The 21,008-nt window shown below is 43.2% G+C and overlaps 1 protein-coding gene across 4 annotated transcripts in view; it reads left to right on the top strand.

Moving 5' to 3' along the window:
• Positions 1 to 908: 908 nt before the first annotated feature.
• Positions 909 to 21,008, top strand: part of LOC115125403 (patatin-like phospholipase domain-containing protein 7) — a 56,313-nt gene continuing 36,213 nt past the window's right edge. For 2 of the 4 annotated variants that reach the window (XM_065004663.1, XM_065004666.1), the window contains exons 1-17: positions 909 to 1,016; positions 7,938 to 8,016; positions 8,148 to 8,231; positions 10,024 to 10,111; positions 10,380 to 10,459; positions 12,985 to 13,073; positions 13,148 to 13,288; positions 13,389 to 13,548; positions 13,911 to 13,991; positions 14,410 to 14,538; positions 14,982 to 15,062; positions 15,553 to 15,763; positions 15,852 to 15,940; positions 16,065 to 16,220; positions 16,610 to 16,687; positions 20,204 to 20,409; positions 20,519 to 20,650. In XM_065004663.1, the coding sequence (XP_064860735.1) occupies positions 7,939 to 8,016; positions 8,148 to 8,231; positions 10,024 to 10,111; positions 10,380 to 10,459; positions 12,985 to 13,073; positions 13,148 to 13,288; positions 13,389 to 13,548; positions 13,911 to 13,991; positions 14,410 to 14,538; positions 14,982 to 15,062; positions 15,553 to 15,763; positions 15,852 to 15,940; positions 16,065 to 16,220; positions 16,610 to 16,687; positions 20,204 to 20,409; positions 20,519 to 20,650 (1,883 nt within the window). In that variant the 5' untranslated portion in view covers positions 909 to 1,016; position 7,938. The remainder of the gene's footprint in view (positions 1,017 to 7,937; positions 8,017 to 8,147; positions 8,232 to 10,023; positions 10,112 to 10,379; positions 10,460 to 12,984; positions 13,074 to 13,147; positions 13,289 to 13,388; positions 13,549 to 13,910; positions 13,992 to 14,409; positions 14,539 to 14,981; positions 15,063 to 15,552; positions 15,764 to 15,851; positions 15,941 to 16,064; positions 16,221 to 16,609; positions 16,688 to 20,203; positions 20,410 to 20,518; positions 20,651 to 21,008) is intronic. The other 2 variants (XM_065004664.1, XM_065004665.1) reach the window with 2 other exon arrangements.

Genomic DNA, 21,008 nt, shown 5'->3' with positions numbered 1-21,008 from the left:
GGTGAACAACAAATTCCACTATTGTGGCTAATCTGTATTGTGGCTAGCTTCACATAGATGACTTATCCCATCATAACAACATGCTTCTCCTTATTTTGACTGTAGTTAAGCTAGCTGCGAACTTAGATACCTGTGATTTTTGAGACCTAATTTTGAGACCTATGTGTTAATTGTAAGGGTGCCCATGGGGCTGAGGATAAGAAATGTCCCATGCGAGAGAGGGGCACGTTGAGGTTTCCAGGGTTAGAGCTGTCATATGCTGAGGCAGTGAAGAAAGTAGAGGAAGATGGGTCAAGGCCAACAAGTGATATATGTTTCAGTATGATTGGATTTTTAGCATTTATAGCAATAGTTATCAACTGACCTGCAGGGATGGAATGTAAGTTGCAGAAAATTGGGGTCGTGGTGGCAGCTGCAGAGAGGTATTTGGGTGTGCTAGACATCAGACGAGTTACAGGGTGTGTTAAGTGGTTAAGTGGTGGTGTCCCATCCTTTCAGGTTGTTGGCCTGAGGTAGGACAAAATACATTTAAATAGTGGAGTAGGGTGATGTTATTTTTTATAGGATGTTATTAAAAAAAAAAGTGAGTGTTTGGTGGTAGGGTATTTTCAAGCAAAGTATAAGGGAGCTGTACTCCAGTCTAGTAGGTGGCGGTAATGCAACATTTATTGGATGTCCGACGTTAAACCTCGTCGAAGAAGAATACGGCTTATTTTGGGTGGAGTAAAACATCTCGCTTCGCCTCTTCCTCTCTGACCGTGCTCGTGTAAACAGGAAGTACATAGCTAACTGAGAATATAAGCACGACTCTGATAGGATGAGTCCATATAACGATAGCCAATTGGAATGAATTACACTGTGTGTAGTTCTGACGACAACAGCAGGGATTGACTAGTGATGTAAATGGGTGGGGTTGGGCAGCCAGGAGGAGTAGCTTATTTTTTTCTCAACTGTATCATATGGCTAGCTATGTTGGACGAGAAAGAGAGAAATAGCAAGTCAAGAAAGTTCTAAAGTAAGTTTCCAGCTCCTACATTTCATGAGCTTTATCTTAATGTGATTAGACTTTGTGTGGCTTCGATTGATTGACTGTTTCCAACGTTAACCAGCGTTTCTGCTTACTAGAAACGTTAGCCAGGTAACGTAAACTAGTACATTGAACAGTATGCATGTCTTCTTGTACACACCAGCGTGCACGTAATAATCGTAATGTTTATTGTAGCTAAGTCAAACGCAAGTCAGCTAACTAGCTAGCGTCTCGCTTGAAGTTGCATGGATATTGACTGGGACGTCAAACGTTCAGCCTGCTGCCAGAACTTCTAACTTACTTCTTAACGTTACTAGAGGCTCTAGCCCTTGATCATGGCTCTCAGTTCCATGATATCTCCCACTCTTTCAGTCCATCAAATTTCCATAACTCCCTCCCCAGGCTCCGGGGCCTGAGAGGGTGGTAAATTGTACGTGACCGGTTGGAAAAAGTGATACCCAATTGTTGGGTAAAAGTAAAGATACCTTAATAGAAAATGACTCGAGTAAAAGTAATCCAGTAAAATACTACTTAAGTAAAATTCAAAAAGTATTTTGTTTTCAATATACTTAAGTATCAAAAGTATAAAACAAATCCCTGATATTAAGCAAACCAGACGCAGCCATTCTGGTTTTCTTTAGGAATGTAGTAAAGTAAAAGTTGTCAAAGATAAAAAAAAAAAAAGTAAAGTACAGATACCCCCCTCAAAAAACACTTTAGTACTTTAAGGTATTTTTACTTAAGTACTTTAAACCTCTGCTCATGCCAGTACATCGTGTAAATCCTTTCCCCAAAAATCCTTCAGTCCCAGGAACCGCTCTGCCACATCCACAATAACATCCATCCTTCTGGACCTCTTCTCCACCTTAGCTGTGCCATTGACCACCATTGCCATAAAAAACAAAAACAAATTCCACCTTCACATGCAACATCTCTGGGTCCTGCTGGTGAGAGCCCGCCCGTGGAGAATGCCTACCGACCACCGTGGACTCTTCAGGACCACTCAATCCCTAAACCTGTCTCACTGCTGCTGTATATGAGATGATCTGATTAATCCTGACACTAGCCACCTCATCTTCCTTCACCCTCGTCGGGCACATCTTCCTTCACCCTCGTCGGGCACATCTTCCTTCACCCTCGTCGGGCACATCTTCCTTCACCTTCGTCGGGCACATCTTCCTTCACCCTCGTCGGGCACATCTTCCTTCACCCTCGTCGGGCACATCTTCCTTCACCCTCGTCGGGCACTCCAAAGATGTCGCTTCATGGTTTCCACCACAATTGCAACAATTCACTTTCTCCTCACTTCTACAATACATTATAATTCACATATCCCAACATCACCTGGGTAGGGAGGGGCTCCGCTTTAAAAACAAAAGACCGACATTTCACTTTCGCTCCATTAACCACTCGATTCAACCGACGTGCATCAATCACTCCAAGAATATGTTTAGTCTGTGCAACATCGGCTTCCCACGAGATGTCAGATATTACCACCTTGAAGTGCGCCCTGTTCCGAAGAGACACGGGCAAACCTCTCGAATCGGGTGAGATGGAGCACACACTGATCCTCAGAAGTACATAAAACAAGCCTGCCTTGTGATTATCATAGCCTTTACTTTACCCAGCACTTTCTCCACCAGTTTGGATATCTCAAATGAATTCTTCAAGATTGGTAATCCAATCAACTGCTCATCATCAACAAACTGTACTCTTACAAGATACGAAGGGACATTCTCAACGCTGTACGCTACTTTGCTGTTTTCCATTTTCTGTTGTCATATTTTACTTAATTCTACCGCCATTAGATTCAAGATCCTCAGCAGCTTCTGCTTCAATCTTCATTTTTCTCCTCCCGAAAACAAAAGGTTAAATTGATACACACCTTTTTAGGGTTCGTGTTCCCACAAGGCCATATCGTCATGTTACAGAAAACAGACGGAAGACCTGTTTGAATGAGCTATTTGCGTCTAACACCTGTGAGTAAACGGAAGGCGGACACCATAAACATCTCTGAATAATACTGTCTGCTGCAACGGTGTTAAAACAGCTGTGAAATCATTGTGATTGATATGAAAGTAGAGGGCTGTATGTTTCTAGAACCGTACCGCAATTGAGAATAGATTCACGTTTAGATGGAGTATTTGGCTGTTTTGGTTTCCAGAGCAAATGCACCTTTCTAACAGAACATGTAAGGTCCTTGGACTATAAGGAGTAACGTTGGCCCAATAATGGACGAAATCAGTCTAATTTACCTCTAGTCTAGAATAACTGGTTAAATTGTGCTTGGGAGCATTTTTAAACTCTCCATTTTTAAAGTTGGAAAAAATAAGATGTCATTCCTGTGAAAAAGTGTGTGCTACATTTTACTATCATATATATTTTGACATATTTGATGTTGGCTATAGTACGTTAATTCCCCTATGGTCAGACAAAACGTGAATAGAAACCGTAAATGTCTTGGTAACAGGAAATATGGCTATTTCCATGACACAATTTTAAAAAGTAATTTTTGACTGACCACCTGCTTAAACTTAAAAGTTACATATCACAACTTCCATTTGAAATCTTTTGGCCATCAGAGCAACGCTGTGGGAATCTTATTTGAGTCAGGAAAGTATGTTCATATGACAAAGATAATGTACAAAACCTTGCAGAGAGCATTTCCAACTGAAATCACGTAGAAAAAAATAGAAACTATCTGAACCATGACTTAATCCAGTATAAACTAATGTTTAGAATTTATTATGAGACAAAAATTCACAGATTCTACAGCACAACGGCAGAGTCATGTCTTAAATGTAAAACTAATGATTACTCAATCATCCATGCTTTCTTGGAATGTCCAGAAGTTATGGACGGGAGCTAGAAAGTTGACTGTCAGGAGTATTACAATGTAAAGCTACTTTGAATCTGTTTGCATATTTCAAGACCTACTATATGGGGGTTTGGCGAGATACCCCAATGGGTTCGATGATTCTCTTCTCATTATTAACACAATGGAAAAAAAATCCAATTGAATATTGAAATGGCGACTGAGGAAAAACAAATTGGAACAATTTAAGGCCAAGTGGCAAACAACAATGCAATCACAAAGGAGGGGGGTGTAAGCATGCAGATCTGGGCAAAGGAGATGTACTTCACAACGTCTTCACAACGTCTTCATACCCCTCAGCTTATTCCTCATTTGGTTGTTACAGCCTGAATTCAAAATGGATGAAATATATATTTTGTTCTCAACCATCTATACACAATACCTCATAATGATAAGGTGAAAATATATATATATATATATATATTTTTTTGCTAATTTATTACAAATAAAACAAATGAATTTACATAACTATTTACACCCCTGAGTCAGTACTTTCTACCCATCTACCAATAGGTGCTCTTCTTTTCCAGGCATTGTAAAACCTCCATGGTCTTTGTGGTTGAATCTGTGTTTGAAATTCACTGCTCGACTGCCAGACCTTACAGATGATGTGTGTGGGGTACAGAGATGAGGTAGTCACATAGCACACAGAATGAGTCCATGCAACTTACTATGTGACTTGTTACGCACATTTTTTAATCCTCTATTTATTTTTGGCTTGCCATAACAAAGAGGTTGAATCCTTATTGACTCAAGACATTTCAGCTTTGAATGTTTTATTAATTTGTAATAAGAAAAATATTCCACTTTGTCATTATGGGGTTTTGTATGTAGCCCAGTGACAAAGACATCTGTATTGAATCCATTTTAAATTGCTGTAACACAACAAAATGTGGAAAAAGTCTAGGGGTGTGAATACTTTCTGATGACACTGTAGTTGTTTGTGTGAGTCTGCAAGTTGTTGTTTGTACAGGACCAGTCAACAGTTTGGGCACAACTACTCATTCCAGGGTTTTTTAAAATTATTTTTTCTATATTGTAATAATAGTGAAGACATCAAAGCTATGAAATTACACCATGTTGTTACCAAAAAAAGTGTTAAACAAATCAAAATATTTTAAATTTGAGATTCTTCAAAGTAGCCGCCCTTTGCATTGATGACAGCTCGGCACACTCTTGGCAATGTCTCAACCATCTTTCCTTAATGCATTTGAGCCAATCTGTTGTGTTGTGATGACAAGGTAGGGGTGGTATACAGAAGATATCCCTATTTGGTTAAATACCGAGTCTGTGTTATGGCAAGAACTGCTCAAATAAGCAAAGAGAAACGATGGACCTTCATGTCTTAAATTAATGACGGACTGTCAATCCGGAACATTTCAAGAACTTTGAAAGTTTCTTCAAGTGCAGTTGCAAAAAGAGTGTTACCTCTGCTGCAGAGGATAAGTTCATTAGAGTTAACTGCACCTCAGATTGCAGCCCAAATAAATGCTTCAGACTTCAAGTAACAGACACATCGCAACGTCAATTGTTCAGAGGAGACTGCGTGAATCAGGCCTTCATGTTCGAATTGCTGCAAAGAGACCACTACTAAAGGACACCAATAATAAGAAGAGACTTGTTTGGGCCAAGAAACACGAGCAATGGACATTAGACCCTTGGAAATCTGTCCTTTGGGCTGATGAGTCCAAATGAGAGATTCTTGGTTGTAACCGCCGTGCCTTTGTGAGACGCAGAGTAGGTGAACGAATGATCTCTGCATGTGTGGTTCCCACCGTGAAGCATGGAGGAGGAGGTGTGATGGTGTGGGGGTGCTTTGCTGGTGACACCGTCAGTGATTTATTTAGAATTCAAGCCACACTTAACCAGCATGGCTACCACAGCATTCTGCAGTGACACACCATCCCATCTGGTTTGGGCTTAGTGGGACTATCATTTGTTTTTCAACAGGACAATGACCCAGCACACATCTAGCCTGTGTAGGGGCTATTTGTTCAAGGAGAGTGATGGAGTGCTGCATCAGGTGACCTGGTCTCCACAATCACCCAACCTTGACTCAATTGAGATTGTTTGGGATGAGTTGGACCGCAGAGTGAAGGAAAAACAGTCAACGAGTGCTCAGCATATGTGGGAACTACTTCCAAACTTTTGGGGGAAAAAAGCATTCCAGATAACCCTTTTTTTTTTTGGTTACTACAGTTGTGGCCAAAAGTTTTGAGAATGACACAAATATGCATTTTCACAAAGTCTGCTGCCTCAGTGTCTTGAGATATTTTTGTCAGATGTTACTATGGAATACTGAAGTATAATTACAAGCATTTCATAAGTGTCAAAGGCTTTTATTGAAAATTACATGAAATTAATGCAAAGAGTCAATATTTGGAGTGTTGACCCTTCTTTTTCAAGACCTCTGCAATCCGCCCTGGCATGCTGTCAATTAACTTCTGGGCCACATTCTGACTGATGGCAGCCCATTCTTGCATAATCAATGCTTGGAGTTTGTCAGAATTTGTGGGTTTTTGTTTGTCCACCCGCCTCTTGAGGATTGACCACAAGTTCTCAATGGGATTAAGGTCTGGGGGGTTTCCTGGCCATGGACCCAAAATATCAATGTTTTGTTCCCCGAGTCACTTAGTTATCACTTTTGCCTTATGGCAAGGTGCTCCATCATGCTGGAAAAGGCATTGTTCGTCACCAAACTGCAAAATTGTGAGTGAGCCCATTCCCTTGGCTGAGAAGCAACCCCACACATGAATGGTCTCAGGATGCTTTACTGTTGGCATGACACAGGACTGATGGTAGCGCTCACCTTATCTTCTCCGGACAAGTTTCTTTCCAGATGCCCCAAACAATTGGAAAGGGGATTCATCAGAGAAAATGACTTTACCCCAGTCCTCAGCAGTCCAATCCCTGTACCTTTTGAAAAATATCAATTTGTCCCTGATGTTTTTCCTGGAGACAAGTGGCTTCTTTGCTGCCCTTCTTGACACCAGGCCATCCTCCAAAAGTATTCTCCTCACTGTGCGTGCAGATGCACTCACACCTGCCTGCTGCCATTCCAGAGCAAGCTCTGTACTGGTGGTGCCCCGATCCCGCAGCTGAATCAACTTTAGGAGACAGTCCTGGCGCTTGGGTGCCCTGAAGCCTTCTTCACAACAATTGAACCGCTCTCCTTGAAGTTCTTGATGATCCGATAAATGATTGATTTAGGTGCAATCTTACTGGCAGCAATATCCTTGCCTGTGAAGCCCTTTTTGTGCAAAGCAATGATGACGGCATGTGTTTCCTTGCAGGTAACCATGGTTGATAGAGGAAGAACAATGATTCCAAGCACCACCCTCCTTTTGAAGCTTCCAGTCTGTTATTCAAACTCAATCAGCATGACAGAGTGATCTCCAGCTTTGTCCTCGTCAACACTCACACCTGTGTTAACGAGAGAATCACTGACATGATGTCAGTTGGTCCTTTCGTGGCAGGGCTGAAATGCAGCAGAAATGTTTTTTTGGGGATTCAGTTCATTTGCATGGCAAAGAGGGACTTTGCAATTAATTGCAATTCATCTGATCACTCTTCATAACATTCTGGAGTATATGCAAATTGCCATCATACAAACTGAGGCAGCAGACTTTATATTTGCGTCATTCTCAAAACTTTTGGCCACGACTGTACATGTTGTCTTCAATATTATTCTACAATGTAGAAAATAGTAAAAATAAAGATAAACCCTGGAATGAGTAGGTGTGTCCATTTAAATATTATTTAAAAAATAAAAAAATTCTGATACAAGACAGAATTCATTGTTCCTTCAATGATGGCAAGTCGTCCAGGTCCTGAGGCAGCAAAGCATCTCCAAAGCATCACACCATCGTTGGTATGAAGTGCAGTGTTGGTTCCCTTTATCTAATATTAGGTTTTGGTTGAAGATCTGATATGTAAAAGTATAGGCTCAGAAAGGGGCAAATACTTGTTTACAATGCTGTATCACTGTGTGTGTGTGTGTGTGTGTGTGTGTGTGTGTGTGTGTGTGTGTGTGGGAATGGGCGGTGGAGAGGATACTGATGACCAGTGCAGTTGGAGTCACAATCTCAACGATGACATGTCAGGACTGCAAACGGTATCTGAACTCCAGCAAATGCTGATGTGTGTGTGTGTGTGGGGGGATTACTGGATCTATAAATCTTTGCATTTGTCTGCACTCTACATCAATTATTTTCTTTATGACTTTGTTTGCCTGTTTCGCCACAGTACTTAGCAGGAAAGGTGCCCAGCAGGGAGGATATCAGGGCACGTGTCCAGCAGTTTGTGGAGGAGAGGATGCAGACTACCATGGTACAGAGATCCACTAAGCTTTATGAACATGAATGTGTACTTAGCTAGGGTGTATTTATTGTCGCACACCGCAGCAAACCTTTTCGCAACAGCATACCATTTTTTTGTTAGACGAATTCAGTTTGGTCCCTCCCTGTTTCGCTCCATTAGCTTCTGTTTACCTCCGATCGGTTCTGATGCTTCCTAGTGAGTGCACCCGGGTGTATTCACTAGGACGCTAACGGGACGTACCCGATCTTGTCCAATAGAAACTTGTTTACATTGCAAAAAAAAATGTTTCCATTTGTGAAACGTTTTGGTACTGTTTGCTACGGTGCACTAGTGAATACACCCCAGATAAACTTCTATTTCCATGCGGGCAAAACATTTTGATAAAGCAGAAAACCTAACATGATAACCATAGTAAAGTCTCTACATGATAACCATAGTAAAGTCTCTACATGATAACCATAGTAAAGTCTCTACACGATAACCATAGTAACGTCTCTACATGATAACCATAGTAACGTCTCTACATGATAACCATAGTAACGTCTCTACATGATAACCATAGTAACGTCTCTACACGATAACCATAGTAACGTCTCTACACGATAACCATAGTAAAGTCTCTACACGATAACCATAGTAAAGTCTCTACACGATAACCATAGTAAAGTCTCTACACGATAACCATAGTAAAGTCTCTACACGATAACCATAGTAAAGTCTCTACACGATAACCATAGTAAAGTCTCTACACGATAACCATAGTAAAGTCTGCACGATAACCATAGTAAAGTCTCTGCACGATAACCATAGTAAAGTCTCTACACGACAACCATAGTAAAGTCTCTACACGACAACCATAGTAAAGTCTCTACACGATAACCATAGTAAAGTCTCTACACGACAACCATAGTAAAGTCTCTACACGATAACCATAGTAAAGTCTCTACACGACAACCATAGTAAAGTCTCTACACGACAACCATAGTAAAGTCTCTACACGATAACCATAGTAAAGTCTCTACACGACAACCATAGTAAAGTCTCTACACGATAACCATAGTAAAGTCTCTACACGACAACCATAGTAAAGTCTCTACACGATAACCATAGTAAAGTCTCTACACGACAACCATAGTAAAGTCTCTACACGACAACCATAGTAAAGTCTCTACACGACAACCATAGTAAAGTCTCTACGTGACAACCATAGTAAAGTCTCTACGTGACAACCATAGTAAAGTCTCTACGTGACAACCATAGTAAAGTCTCTACGTGACAACCATAGTAAAGTCTCTACGTGACAACCATAGTAAAGTCTCTACGTGACAACCATAGTAAAGTCTCTACGTGACAACCATAGTAAAGTCTCTACGTGACAACCATAGTACAGTCTCTACACGATAACCATAGTAAAGTCTGGCCTTCTGAAAGTAAGTCCTACATCAACAATGTCTAGTAAAGCCGCCTTAGGCACCAATAATAAACAAAAAGAGGAAGGATGTCTTTGATGTAGCCCCCCCCCACACATCCCCCTTTGGTCTCTACAAAACTTCTTGATCGGACTTCAGTGATCATGTTTGTTGTTGTTGGAATGTTCTGTGGTTCCCAGTGCCTGTGTCTGACACCAAACTAGCCATAGAATAGTGCCTGTGTCTGACACCAAACTAGCCATAGAATAGTGCCTGTGTCTGACACCAAACTAGCCATAGAATAGTGCCTGTGTCTGACACCAAACTAGACATAGAATAGAACACTGTAATTGAATGGATCTTTATGGTAATAACTTTGTTTTGTTGTCCAGTTGACTGGCGTGCTGATCGGGGCTGTGGTGGCAGTTTCTCTAATTGGCATCGTGGTGCTCTTCCTCTATAGAAGATACAAGCTGGCCAGTGAGTCATCCATCCTCTTCCTCCCCACTTCATGGGACAAACATGAGGGGCAAGGAAACAGTTGATATTAAACTTTGACAAATGAAAGTAACTGAACAGTGTAACCACATCGGCATAATAACAGGAATTAATAACGGGACTCTTGTGAATTGGACCTGAACAGAGAAGTCCTATGTTTTACGGGACAGCATTCATTGTATGCTCAGTAGCCACTGTTGCACAAGTGCTGTTATCTTTGTTGATAGCATGTTGTTGTGTCTATTTGAAGGTGGACAGCAGGCTGTTCCGCGCTATCGCTTCAGGAAGAGAGACAAGGTGCTCTTCTACGGCCGGAAGATTATGAGGAAGGTTAGTCATTATTGGTCTGTGTTCCAAACGGCACCCTAGTCCCTTTATAGTGCCATTTATAGTTATAGTGCAAAATGGAAGTGATTCTTCCCCAAGTCACTCAGCTCTCTGCCATGCATTACGTATCAGGGCCCACATTCATAAATGTGTAAATGTGATTAAATGTGAACATTTAATACACTTTTTAAATAAGGCTGTAACGTAACAGAATGTGGAAAAAGTTGAGGGGTCTGAATACTTTCCGAATGCACTGTATATATTGAGGGGTCTGAATACTTTCCGAATGCACTGTATATATTGAGGGGTCTGAATACTTTCCGAATGCGCTGTATATATTGAGGGGTCTGAATACTTTCCGAATGCGCTGTATATATTGAGGTGTCTGAATACTTTCCGAATGCGCTGTATATATTGAGGGGTCTGAATACTTTCCGAATGCGCTGTATATATTGAGGGGTCTGAATACTTTCCGAATGCGCTGTATATATTGAGGGGTCTGAATACTTTCCGAATGCGCTGTATATATTGAGGGGTCTGAATACTTTCCGAATGCGCTGTATATATTGAGGGGTCTGAATACTTTCCGAATGCGCTGTATATATTGAGGGGTCTGAATACTTTCCGAATGCGCTGTATATATTGAGGGGTCTGAATACTTTCCGAATGCGCTGTATATATTGAGGGGTCTGAATACTTTCCGAATGCGCTGTATATATTGAGGGGTCTGAATACTTTCCGAATGCGCTGTATATATTGAGGGGTCTGAATACTTTCCGAATGCGCTGTATATATTGAGGGGTCTGAATACTTTCCGAATGCGCTGTATATATTGAGGGGTCTGAATACTTTCCGAATGCGCTGTATATATTGAGGGGTCTGAATACTTTCCGAATGCGCTGTATATATTGAGGGGTCTGAATACTTTCCGAATGCGCTGTATATATTGAGGGGTCTGAATACTTTCCGAATGCGCTGTATATATTGAGGGGTCTGAATACTTTCCGAATGCGCTGTATATATTGAGGGGTCTGAATACTTTCCGAATGCGCTGTATATATTGAGGGGTCTGAATACTTTCCGAATGCGCTGTATATATTGAGGGGTCTGAATACTTTCCGAATGCGCTGTATATATTGAGGGGTCTGAATACTTTCCGAATGCGCTGTATATATTGAGGGGTCTGAATACTTTCCGAATGCGCTGTATATATTGAGGGGTCTGAATACTTTCCGAATGCGCTGTATATATTGAGGGGTCTGAATACTTTCCGAATGCGCTGTATATATTGAGGGGTCTGAATACTTTCCGAATGCGCTGTATATATTGAGGGGTCTGAATACTTCCTGAATGCGCTGTATATATTGAGGGGTCTGAATACTTTCCGAATGCGCTGTATATATTGAGGGGTCTGAATACTTTCCGAATGCGCTGTATATATTGAGGGGTCTGAATACTTTCCGAATGCGCTGTATATATTGAGGGGTCTGAATACTTCCCGAATGCGCTGTATATATTGAGGGGTCTGAATACTTCCTGAATGCGCTGTATATATTGAGGGGTCTGAATACTTCCTGAATGCGCTGTATATATTGAGGGGTCTGAATACTTTCCGAATGCGCTGTATATATTGAGGGGTCTGAATACTTCCTGAATGCGCTGTATATATTGACACCCTCGCACTTTTATTAAATTATTATTTATTCTAAAATCAGGTAGAGAATAAATTTTTTTTTTAAACTTTTGGTCACTGTTACAGCTATTGCAGAACCAATTTAATTTTTGTCAACTTAAGTTTACAATTTTAATTAGGAAAATAAAGACAAAGGTCATGTGCAAAATGATTGGCACCCCGTAGCTAATACTTTGTTGTACGGCCTTAGGCCAAGAGAACTGTCAACAAGTACTTATTGTTGCCGTCAATGAGCTTGCTGCACCTTTCTACTGGCAAATTGGCCCAATCTTCTGCAGAAAACTGCTCTGTTTGAGGTGTGCCCACCACCAGCTGCTGTTTTCATGTTTCATAGCTGCTGTTATGGATGTGATTCAGGTATGGCTTCTTTGCTCCAGAACATTCCAGGGTGCTTTTGATGTGTGTTTTGGGGTCCTTGTCCTGCTGAAAGACCCACAACCTTCATCAGAGGCACCGGTTTGAATCCCGAGTCGACAAGGTGAAAAATCAGTCAATGTGCCTTCTGAGCAAGGCACTTTTTAATTGATTTGATTTAACCAGGAAAAGCTCATTGAGACCCAGAGTCTCTTTTTCAAGGGAGACCTGGCCAAGGCTACAACAATCAATACATTACAGAATCAAAACATACAACAACGTGATCCAGCCTAAATAAAATTGCTTCATGACAAATGAGCACCACAAAGTGCAAGGGGTGACAATATATTTGGCTGATGATAAGAAATGTCAGTTACATGTTTCCCCACTAGAGGGCAGAGCGACATAGCATTTTGTGCTTTTGGGAACTCATTCCTTCCTTCCTTCCTTCCTTCGTTGTCTCTCTCTCTGTCACTCACAGGTCCAGACCCTTTCCTCAACTCCATCTTCTACCTCTGTGTCCAAGCTGCGCCCTCGGAAGAGACCCAAAGTCCTGAGTATAGCTCGCAGGTACCATCTCTACTCAAAACTACCGATAAGGAAGGGTGCACTAGTCTCTGCTATTTAATGCGTTTGTGTTCTAGGATCCTGCGTATCCGTAAGGAGCCCCCTACTCTGCAGCCCAAGGAACCCCCTCCCTCCCTGCTGGAGGCGGACCTGACTGAGTTTGATGTTCAGAACTCCAACCTGCCCTCAGAGGTCCTCTACATGCTCAAAAACGTCAGGTAATCACAACCACACACACACACACACGCACACACACGCGAACACCAGTAGCATTGTGTGTGTTCTGTGTCACTTTTTGCTGTCTCCCTCTGCTCTCAGGGTGCTGGGTCACTTTGAAAAGCCTCTGTTCCTGGAGCTGTGTCGTCACATGGTCTTTGTGGAGCTGCAGGAGGGGGAGGGGCTCTTCCGGCCGGGCGACGACGACGACAGCATCTACGTTGTCCAGGATGGACGTCTGGAACTCTGCATCCACGAGAATGTAAGACTGGGCTTGAATACCTGCTGGGAATACACAATGAACCCTACTGTAGACGAGCTCAGCGCCAGCTAAGTCAATATCAGACTTATTTTTATAAGTCATTCTTTGCACCTAGAGGAACTTATCTTTCTGGAGAAAAATTTGACCAACTGGGGACATTTTGTTTGTCCCCACAAGGTCTAAGGCTATTTCTAGAGGGTTTAGAATTAAGTTTAGGGTTAGATTTGGGGTTAGGGTTAGGAGCTAGGGTTAAAGTTAGACTTTTGGGTTAGGGTTAGGTGCAGTGAAAATATGATTTTGAATGAGACTGATTTGTGTGTCCCCACATGGTTAGTTATCCGTGTGTGTGTGTGTGTGTACAGGATGGCACAGAGCCGGTTGTGAAGGACGTGCTCCCGGGGGACAGTGTCCACAGCCTGCTCAGTATTCTGGACATCATCACCGTGAGTTTACTGCGGTCTTATAGGGCACCCTATTCCCTTTTTAGTCCACTACCTTTGACCGTCCTATGTCTTCCCTCCATCTGACACGTGTCACACCTCTGTCCTCCTCACCTCTGGCTTATCCTCTCCATCCATCTCTCCCTCCTCCCTGTCCTGTCCTCCATCCATCCATCTCTCTGCCTTTTGTCTCTTAACTACTGTACCTCTGGCTTATCCTCTCCATCCATCCATCTCTCTGCCTTTTGTCTCTTAACTACTGTACCTCTATTCATCTGTTCATGTTTCCCACTCTCTTTTCAGACATCACTCCTCCCTCTCCTCCTCCTTCCTGTTTTTCTGATTTCACCTCCTCCCCTGTCTCTTTTGTCCTCTCTCTCTCCCCCTCCCTGTGTGATTGGTTGTTTCCTGTGTTCCTCAGGGTTACCCCGCCCCCTATAAGACTGTGTCAGCGCGGGCTGCGTCTCGCTCCACTATCCTGCGTCTGCCCGCCTCAGCCTTCCAGTCTGTGTTTGAGAAGTACCCCGAGACTCTGGTGCGCGTCATTCAGGTACGGCCCCAACCTCAGCCCCTCCCGAACGGCCCCAACCTCAGCCCCCTCCCGAACGGCCCCAACCTCAGCCCCCTCCCGAACGGCCCCAACCTCAGCCCCTCCCGAACGGCCCCAACCTCAGCCCCCTCCCGAACGGCCCCAACCTCAGCCCCCTCTCGAACGGCCCCAACCTCAGCCCCCTCCCGAACACACTTCAAACAACTCTTTGATGAGACCCCCCCCCTAATGGCAAGGGCTGCATCCCAAACTCCACCTTATTCCCTATTGGCCTGTTTGGGACACACCCAAGGGTGAATACTCTGCCTGAGTTGAAACCCTGATTGTTCTGGAGAGGTCTTTTATTTTGTATCACAGGCGTTGTTGTGTCGTGGTGTTTGATCCACCTTGGTGTTTGATCCACCTTGGTGTTTGATCCACCTTGGTGTTTGTTCGTGTTCCAGATCATCATGGTGCGACTCCAGAGAGTGACTTTCCTGGCATTACATAATTACCTGGGCCTGACCACAGAGCTCTTCAACCCGGTAACACACACACACATTAAGCATCATAACGCTATCCTCCCTGCAGAATCATACAGCTCAGTGAAAATGAATAACATGGATCCCAAGCCTCTATAAATAACATTAATACTGATGGAAAAGCAACGGCTAGAGGGTTTAAAAGTGATGTCACTCAGACCCTCCCTGACCCAATCTTCTCCAACAGCCACATTATTCTGGGGCAGTAATACTGATGGAAGAGCAACGGCTAGAGGGTTTAAAAGTGATGTCACTCAGACCCTCCCTGACCCAATCTTCTCCAACAGCCACATTATTCTACAGTGGAGTTCTGTCATACAGATTGGATTTTCTCTCGTATTCATTCTATTGTTCACCCACCTCATATTGCATTCTCTTTATAGCCAATCAAACATGCATCCAAGGCCTCATTTGTTGTGTTATTAGTGAAATGCATGATGAGGTTGATATGGGGTGAATAGTTAATGCAATATTTTGCCTCTTTGATTGACAGGAGCGTCAGGCGGTCCCCTTGGTGGCGGTCGCTGGGGTGATAGAGGGGAGTCCGGGCAGGATCCCACGCAGACCCCACTTTCAGGAGGACCCAGTCTTCGCCCCCACACCTGCCCTCGCAGAAACCTCCTCAGACACAGACGCCGGGAAAGAGAGTCCGTCCAACGCCTTTAGGAAGATGCGCTCTATCTCTATGCCCACTGACGGTACAGGTAGGCTTGTCCCCTGCCCAGTGCTGCAACTACACTCACTGGGGACTTCACGCGTACACTGTGCCCATCAATACCTCTCTCTGCTCAGCAGGGGTGGCAGGGATCGACCTGAACATGGCGTACGAGCGAGCCAGAGTCACCATAGACGAGCGCCCCTCCAGCCCTGTCATTTACAAGGTGAGCCCCCTTTTCTCCCTCCGCCTATGGGCCCTGGTCAAAAGTAGTGCACTAAATATGGAATAGGGTGCCATATGGGACGCAGGTCACTGACAGACCTCTGCCTCCCCTCATCTTCCTCCAGTCCATCCTGAAGAAGAGTGTGACCATGCAGCACACGCCCTCTGCCGTGTTCCACTACACGGACAGCGGGGGGCGCTCCGACACCGTCCACCCCAGCAAGGTCAGCTCCATCTTTCAGGCTGCCAAGAAAGACCTGCTGGGCATCATCCAGCTGCAGGTGAGACGTTTCGGACAGGGACCATATAGATCTATAGTATATTGTTAAATACACAGAAATATAATTACTAGACATTCCAATGTGAGTCATTCCAGTGTGACTGGTGGATCGGCGGCCGCATGTATTCTATCTCTCACTGTAATGCTCTCCATAGACGTAGAATAACTAGAACAGTCGTTACCTTTCAAGTCATTCTTCTGTCCATGTGTGGATCTGCGTGCCATATGCCGTTCTACATCTATGGAGAGCACCACTGTGAGTCGGGACCAGGTGTGTTCCCGGGAACGTTGCTTCCTCTTGCGGCCTCACGTTCTCTCTCGTCAATGTCTGAATCCCTAGCAGTCTCTCACCTTAATCCTGCTGTACCATAATATCTCCCTCTCTGTCAGGACCCTGGTCTGTTGGAGGGCAGGGTGACTCTGCACCAGGTCAAAGCGGGCTCTGTGGTGGCCAGACAGGGAGACCAGGTCAGAGCACCATACTGTCTTCTTTCCTTCATCAACCCGGTTCTCCTCTTTGGTCTATCCACACCTGGGTTCAAATAGTACTTGGAAGCATTCCTTTGTCTGTGCTTGATTTAACTTCCGTAGCTTAATGGACCAATGGAATCATCCGAACACTGGGGAAATTACAACATCTCCTCCCCACTGTCGCACTGATGCAATTCCACAAAATGATTTAACTTCCGTAGCTTAATGGACCAATGGAATCATCCGAACACTGGGGAAATTACAACATCTCCTCCCCACTGTCGCACTGATGCAATTCCACAAAATGCGCAACATGTACAGCAGAAGATTGCAAACAAATGAAATGGGACATTATACAAACAGGTTGTCACATGAAAGCCTTTAGGCTAATGTATTTAGCACACAAATTCGCCATATATTCAAAGCACACGCATAATTGACACTGGATTGGACAATCGACTGCACACGAAAACCGAATGCCGTTTAGAGTTCTTGTCAGAACTGAAAATTCTGTCCCCTTCTGACCCACAAATGAAAGCCCAGACGTGGTCCAGCATCACAGAAATGAAAGCCCAGACGTGGTCCAGCATCACAGAAATGAAAGCCCAGACGTGGTCCAGCATCACAGAAATGAAAGCCCAGACGTGTTCCAGCATCACAGAAATGAAAGCCCAGACGTGGTCCAGCATCACAGAAATGAAAGCCCAGACGTGGTCCAGCATCACAGAAATGAAAGCCCAGACGTGGTCCAGCATCACAGAAATGCGGGCAGCAGCGACGTGAGGAGAAGAGGAAACAGCCATTGTGCCTAGAAACAGAGACAGAAACTCTTTAGTTAAGGATCAACTGAATGAGGAAAATATTGGAATTAAGTAGGCTAATGCAATTTTAGTAATTTATCAAATTCTGGCTTCTACTGAAACTCCCAAAGTCATATCCAACCGTCATACTAATTTAAAGCAATAGTCGTGTGTGTGTGGTCACCTAGGTTATCATTTCAGCACTGTTTTGATTGTGATCGCGCTGTTTTGAGACAAGCGCAGGGGACCCGTCTAGATAAACCAATCAATATCAAATTTGTGTTTAACACTGAATCTCCATTTGGATATTTGGTAACAATTAGACTGGGAAAATGTTTGCTAAGTTAAGGTGAGTGCTAATGATCATCTTTACTCTTGTTTGCTCATATGCAGTTGAAGTCAGAAGTTTGCATACACTTAGGTTGGAGTCATTAAAACTCGTTTTTCAACCACTACACCCATTTCTTGTTAACAAACTATAGTTAGTGGCAAGTCGGTTAGGACATCTACTTTGTGCATGAGACAAGTTATTTTTCCAACAATTGTTTACAGACAGATTATTTCACTTATAATTCACTGTATCAAAATTCCAGTGGGTCAGAAGTTTACATACACTAAGTTGACTGTGCCTTTAAACAGCTTGGAAAATTCCAGAAAATGACGTCATGGCTTTACAAGCTTCTGATAGGCTAATTGACGTCATTTGAGTCAATTGGAGGTGTACCTGTGGATGTATTTCAAGGCCTAACTTCAAACTCAGTGGTCCTTTGCTTGACATCATGGAAAAATCAAAAGAAATCAGCCAAGACCTCATAAAAACAATTGGTAGACCTCCACAAGTCTGGTTCATCCTTGGGAGCAATTTCCAAATGCCTGAAGGTACCACGTTCATCTGTACAAACAATTGTACGCAAGTATAAACACCAGGGGACCACGCAGCCGTCATACTGCTCAGGAAGGAGACGCGTTCTGTCTCCTAGAAATTAATGTACTTTGGTGCGAAAAGTCCAAGTCAATCCCAGAACAACAGCAAAGGACCTAGGGAAGATGCTGGAGGAAACAGGTACAAAGTATCTATATCCACAGTAAAATAAGTCTTATATCAACATAACCTGGACCCTCGGCAAGGAAGAAGCCACTGCTTCAAAACCACCATAATAAAGCCAGACTATGGTTTGCAACTGCACATGGGGACCAAGATTGTACTTTTTAGAGAAATGTCCTCTGGTCTGATGAAACAAAAATAGAACTGTTTGGCCATAATGACCATCCCAACCTTGAAGCACGGGGGTGGCAGCTCATATTGTGGGGGTGCTTTGCTGCAGGAGGGACTGGTTCACTTCACAAAATAGATGGCATCATGTGGATATAATGAAGCAACATCTCAAGACATCAGTTAAATTAAAGCTTGGTCGCAAATGGTTCTTCCAAATGGACAATGACCCCAAGCATACTTCCAAAGTTGTGGCAAAATGGCTTAAGGGCAACAAAGTCAAGGTATTGGAGTGGCCATCACGAATCCCATGGAAAATGTGTGGGCAGAACTGAAAAGGCGCGTGCGAGCAAGGAGGCCTACAAACCTGACTCTGTTACACCAGCTCTGTCAGGAGGAATGGGCCAAAATGCACCCAACTTATTGTGGGAAGCTTGTGGAAGGCTACCCAAAACGTTTGACCCAAGTTAAATAATTTAAAGGCAATGGTACCAAATACTATTTGAGTGTATGTCAACTTCTGACCCACTGGGAATGTGATGAAAGAAATAAAAGCTGAAATAAATCATTCTCTCTACTATTATTCTGACATTTCACATTCTTAAAATAAAGTGGTGATCCTAACTGACCTAAAACAGGGAATTTTTACTCTGATTAAATGCCAGGAATTGTGAAAAACTGAGTTTAAATGTATTTGGCTAAAGTGTATGTAAACTTCCAACTTCAACTGTATTAGCTGATTTTGCTAGCATGTAATACAAATATATTTTTCTCTTCAGCCTTGTCCTATTCCTGACCAAAAGCCTTTGACTTGTCTGATAATCAGTGTGATTTTGTTTCTCTGAATCTGTCTGTATATTTGGTTAATTGTCCTGACCAAAAGCCTTTGACTTGTCTGATAATCAGTGTGATTTTGTTTCTCTGAATCTGTCTGTATATTTGGTTAATTGTCCTGACCAAAAGCCTTTGACTTGTCTGATAATCAGTGTGATTTTGTTTCTCTGAATCTGTCTGTATATTTGGTTAATTGTCCTGACCAAAAGCCTTTGACTTGTCTGATAATCAGTGTGATTTTGTTTCTCTGAATCTGTCTGTATATTTGGTTAATTGTCCTGACCAAAAGCCTTTGACTTGTCTGATAATCAGTGTGATTTTGTTTCTCTGAATCTGTCTGTATATTTGGTTAATTGTCCTGACCAAAAGCCTTTGACTTGTTTGATAATCAGTGTGATTTTCAAATAGTTTTTTCGCAATTCACAACAATGTCATTGGCGATCAAAGTTACACTCATGACCAAATATCAGTTTCACTTGCTGTGAAAATCAGGACATAGAGAAGCAGCCAAGTCGACAATCTTATTTTGGGAGAACCCTAGCATAGTGACCATTTCTTGGTTTTTAAATCGGCACTTCCAATTTTTTCCGGTATAAATATGAATTATTCCCAGGATAGGAACTTGGTTGATTTCCTGGAAAGTATTCATCCCAGTGTGTTTTGCAGGAGGTGAGTGTGCAGTTTGTGATCTTGGGCCTGCTGCATGTGTACCAGCGGATGATCGACCGCGAGGAGGACACATGTCTGTTTGTGACCCACCCCGGGGAGCTGGTGGGCCAGCTGGCTGTACTGACCGGCGAGCCCCTCATCTTCACTGTCCGAGCCCACCGAGACTGCAGCTTCCTCTCCATTTCCAAGACCCACTTCTACGAGTGAGGCACTGGGAATACACACTGTCTTGCACATGTATTTCATATGCATACATGCATGCACACTCCGACATTTACGTGTGTGTGTGTGTGTGTGTGTCCCACCCCTCAGGATCATGCGTGCAGAACCCACAGTGGTGCTGAACGTAGCTCACACGGTTGTTCGGAGGATGTCGTCCTTCGTCAGGCAGATAGACTTTGCTCTGGACTGGATGGCTGTGGAGGCCGGCCGGGCAGTCTACAGGTAGGTAAACCCCTCTGTCCACACCGATGTCTATCACGTTCAGTTCAGCTCGACTGCCTTCACTGATCTACAGTATTTCCATCTACAATGAATCCCCAAGTGTGATTAGTCTTAAAGGGATACGGCGAGATTTCAAGATTTTAGGTTGTTTTTTCTACGTACCATTTCTATGTATCTGCATGCAGGTTTGGAGATGATTTAAAGTTAGCATATCTTTATGCTACATTAGCTCCCCTCAAAAGCAGGGAAATAAGACTCAACTACTCCAAAGCTGTTGGTCATTTATAGTCTCACAAAGTAGTCGCTATTTGTGTCATCTTTTTAATTTGACTGATGATAATAAGAAACGAGATTCTAT

This window comes from Oncorhynchus nerka, linkage group LG19 (genome assembly GCF_034236695.1).
Source record: "Oncorhynchus nerka isolate Pitt River linkage group LG19, Oner_Uvic_2.0, whole genome shotgun sequence".
Classification (NCBI taxonomy): domain Eukaryota; kingdom Metazoa; phylum Chordata; class Actinopteri; order Salmoniformes; family Salmonidae; genus Oncorhynchus; species Oncorhynchus nerka.
The sequence above is the reverse complement of the archived record's forward strand: the minus strand, read 5'-3'. Positions and strand labels throughout refer to the sequence as shown.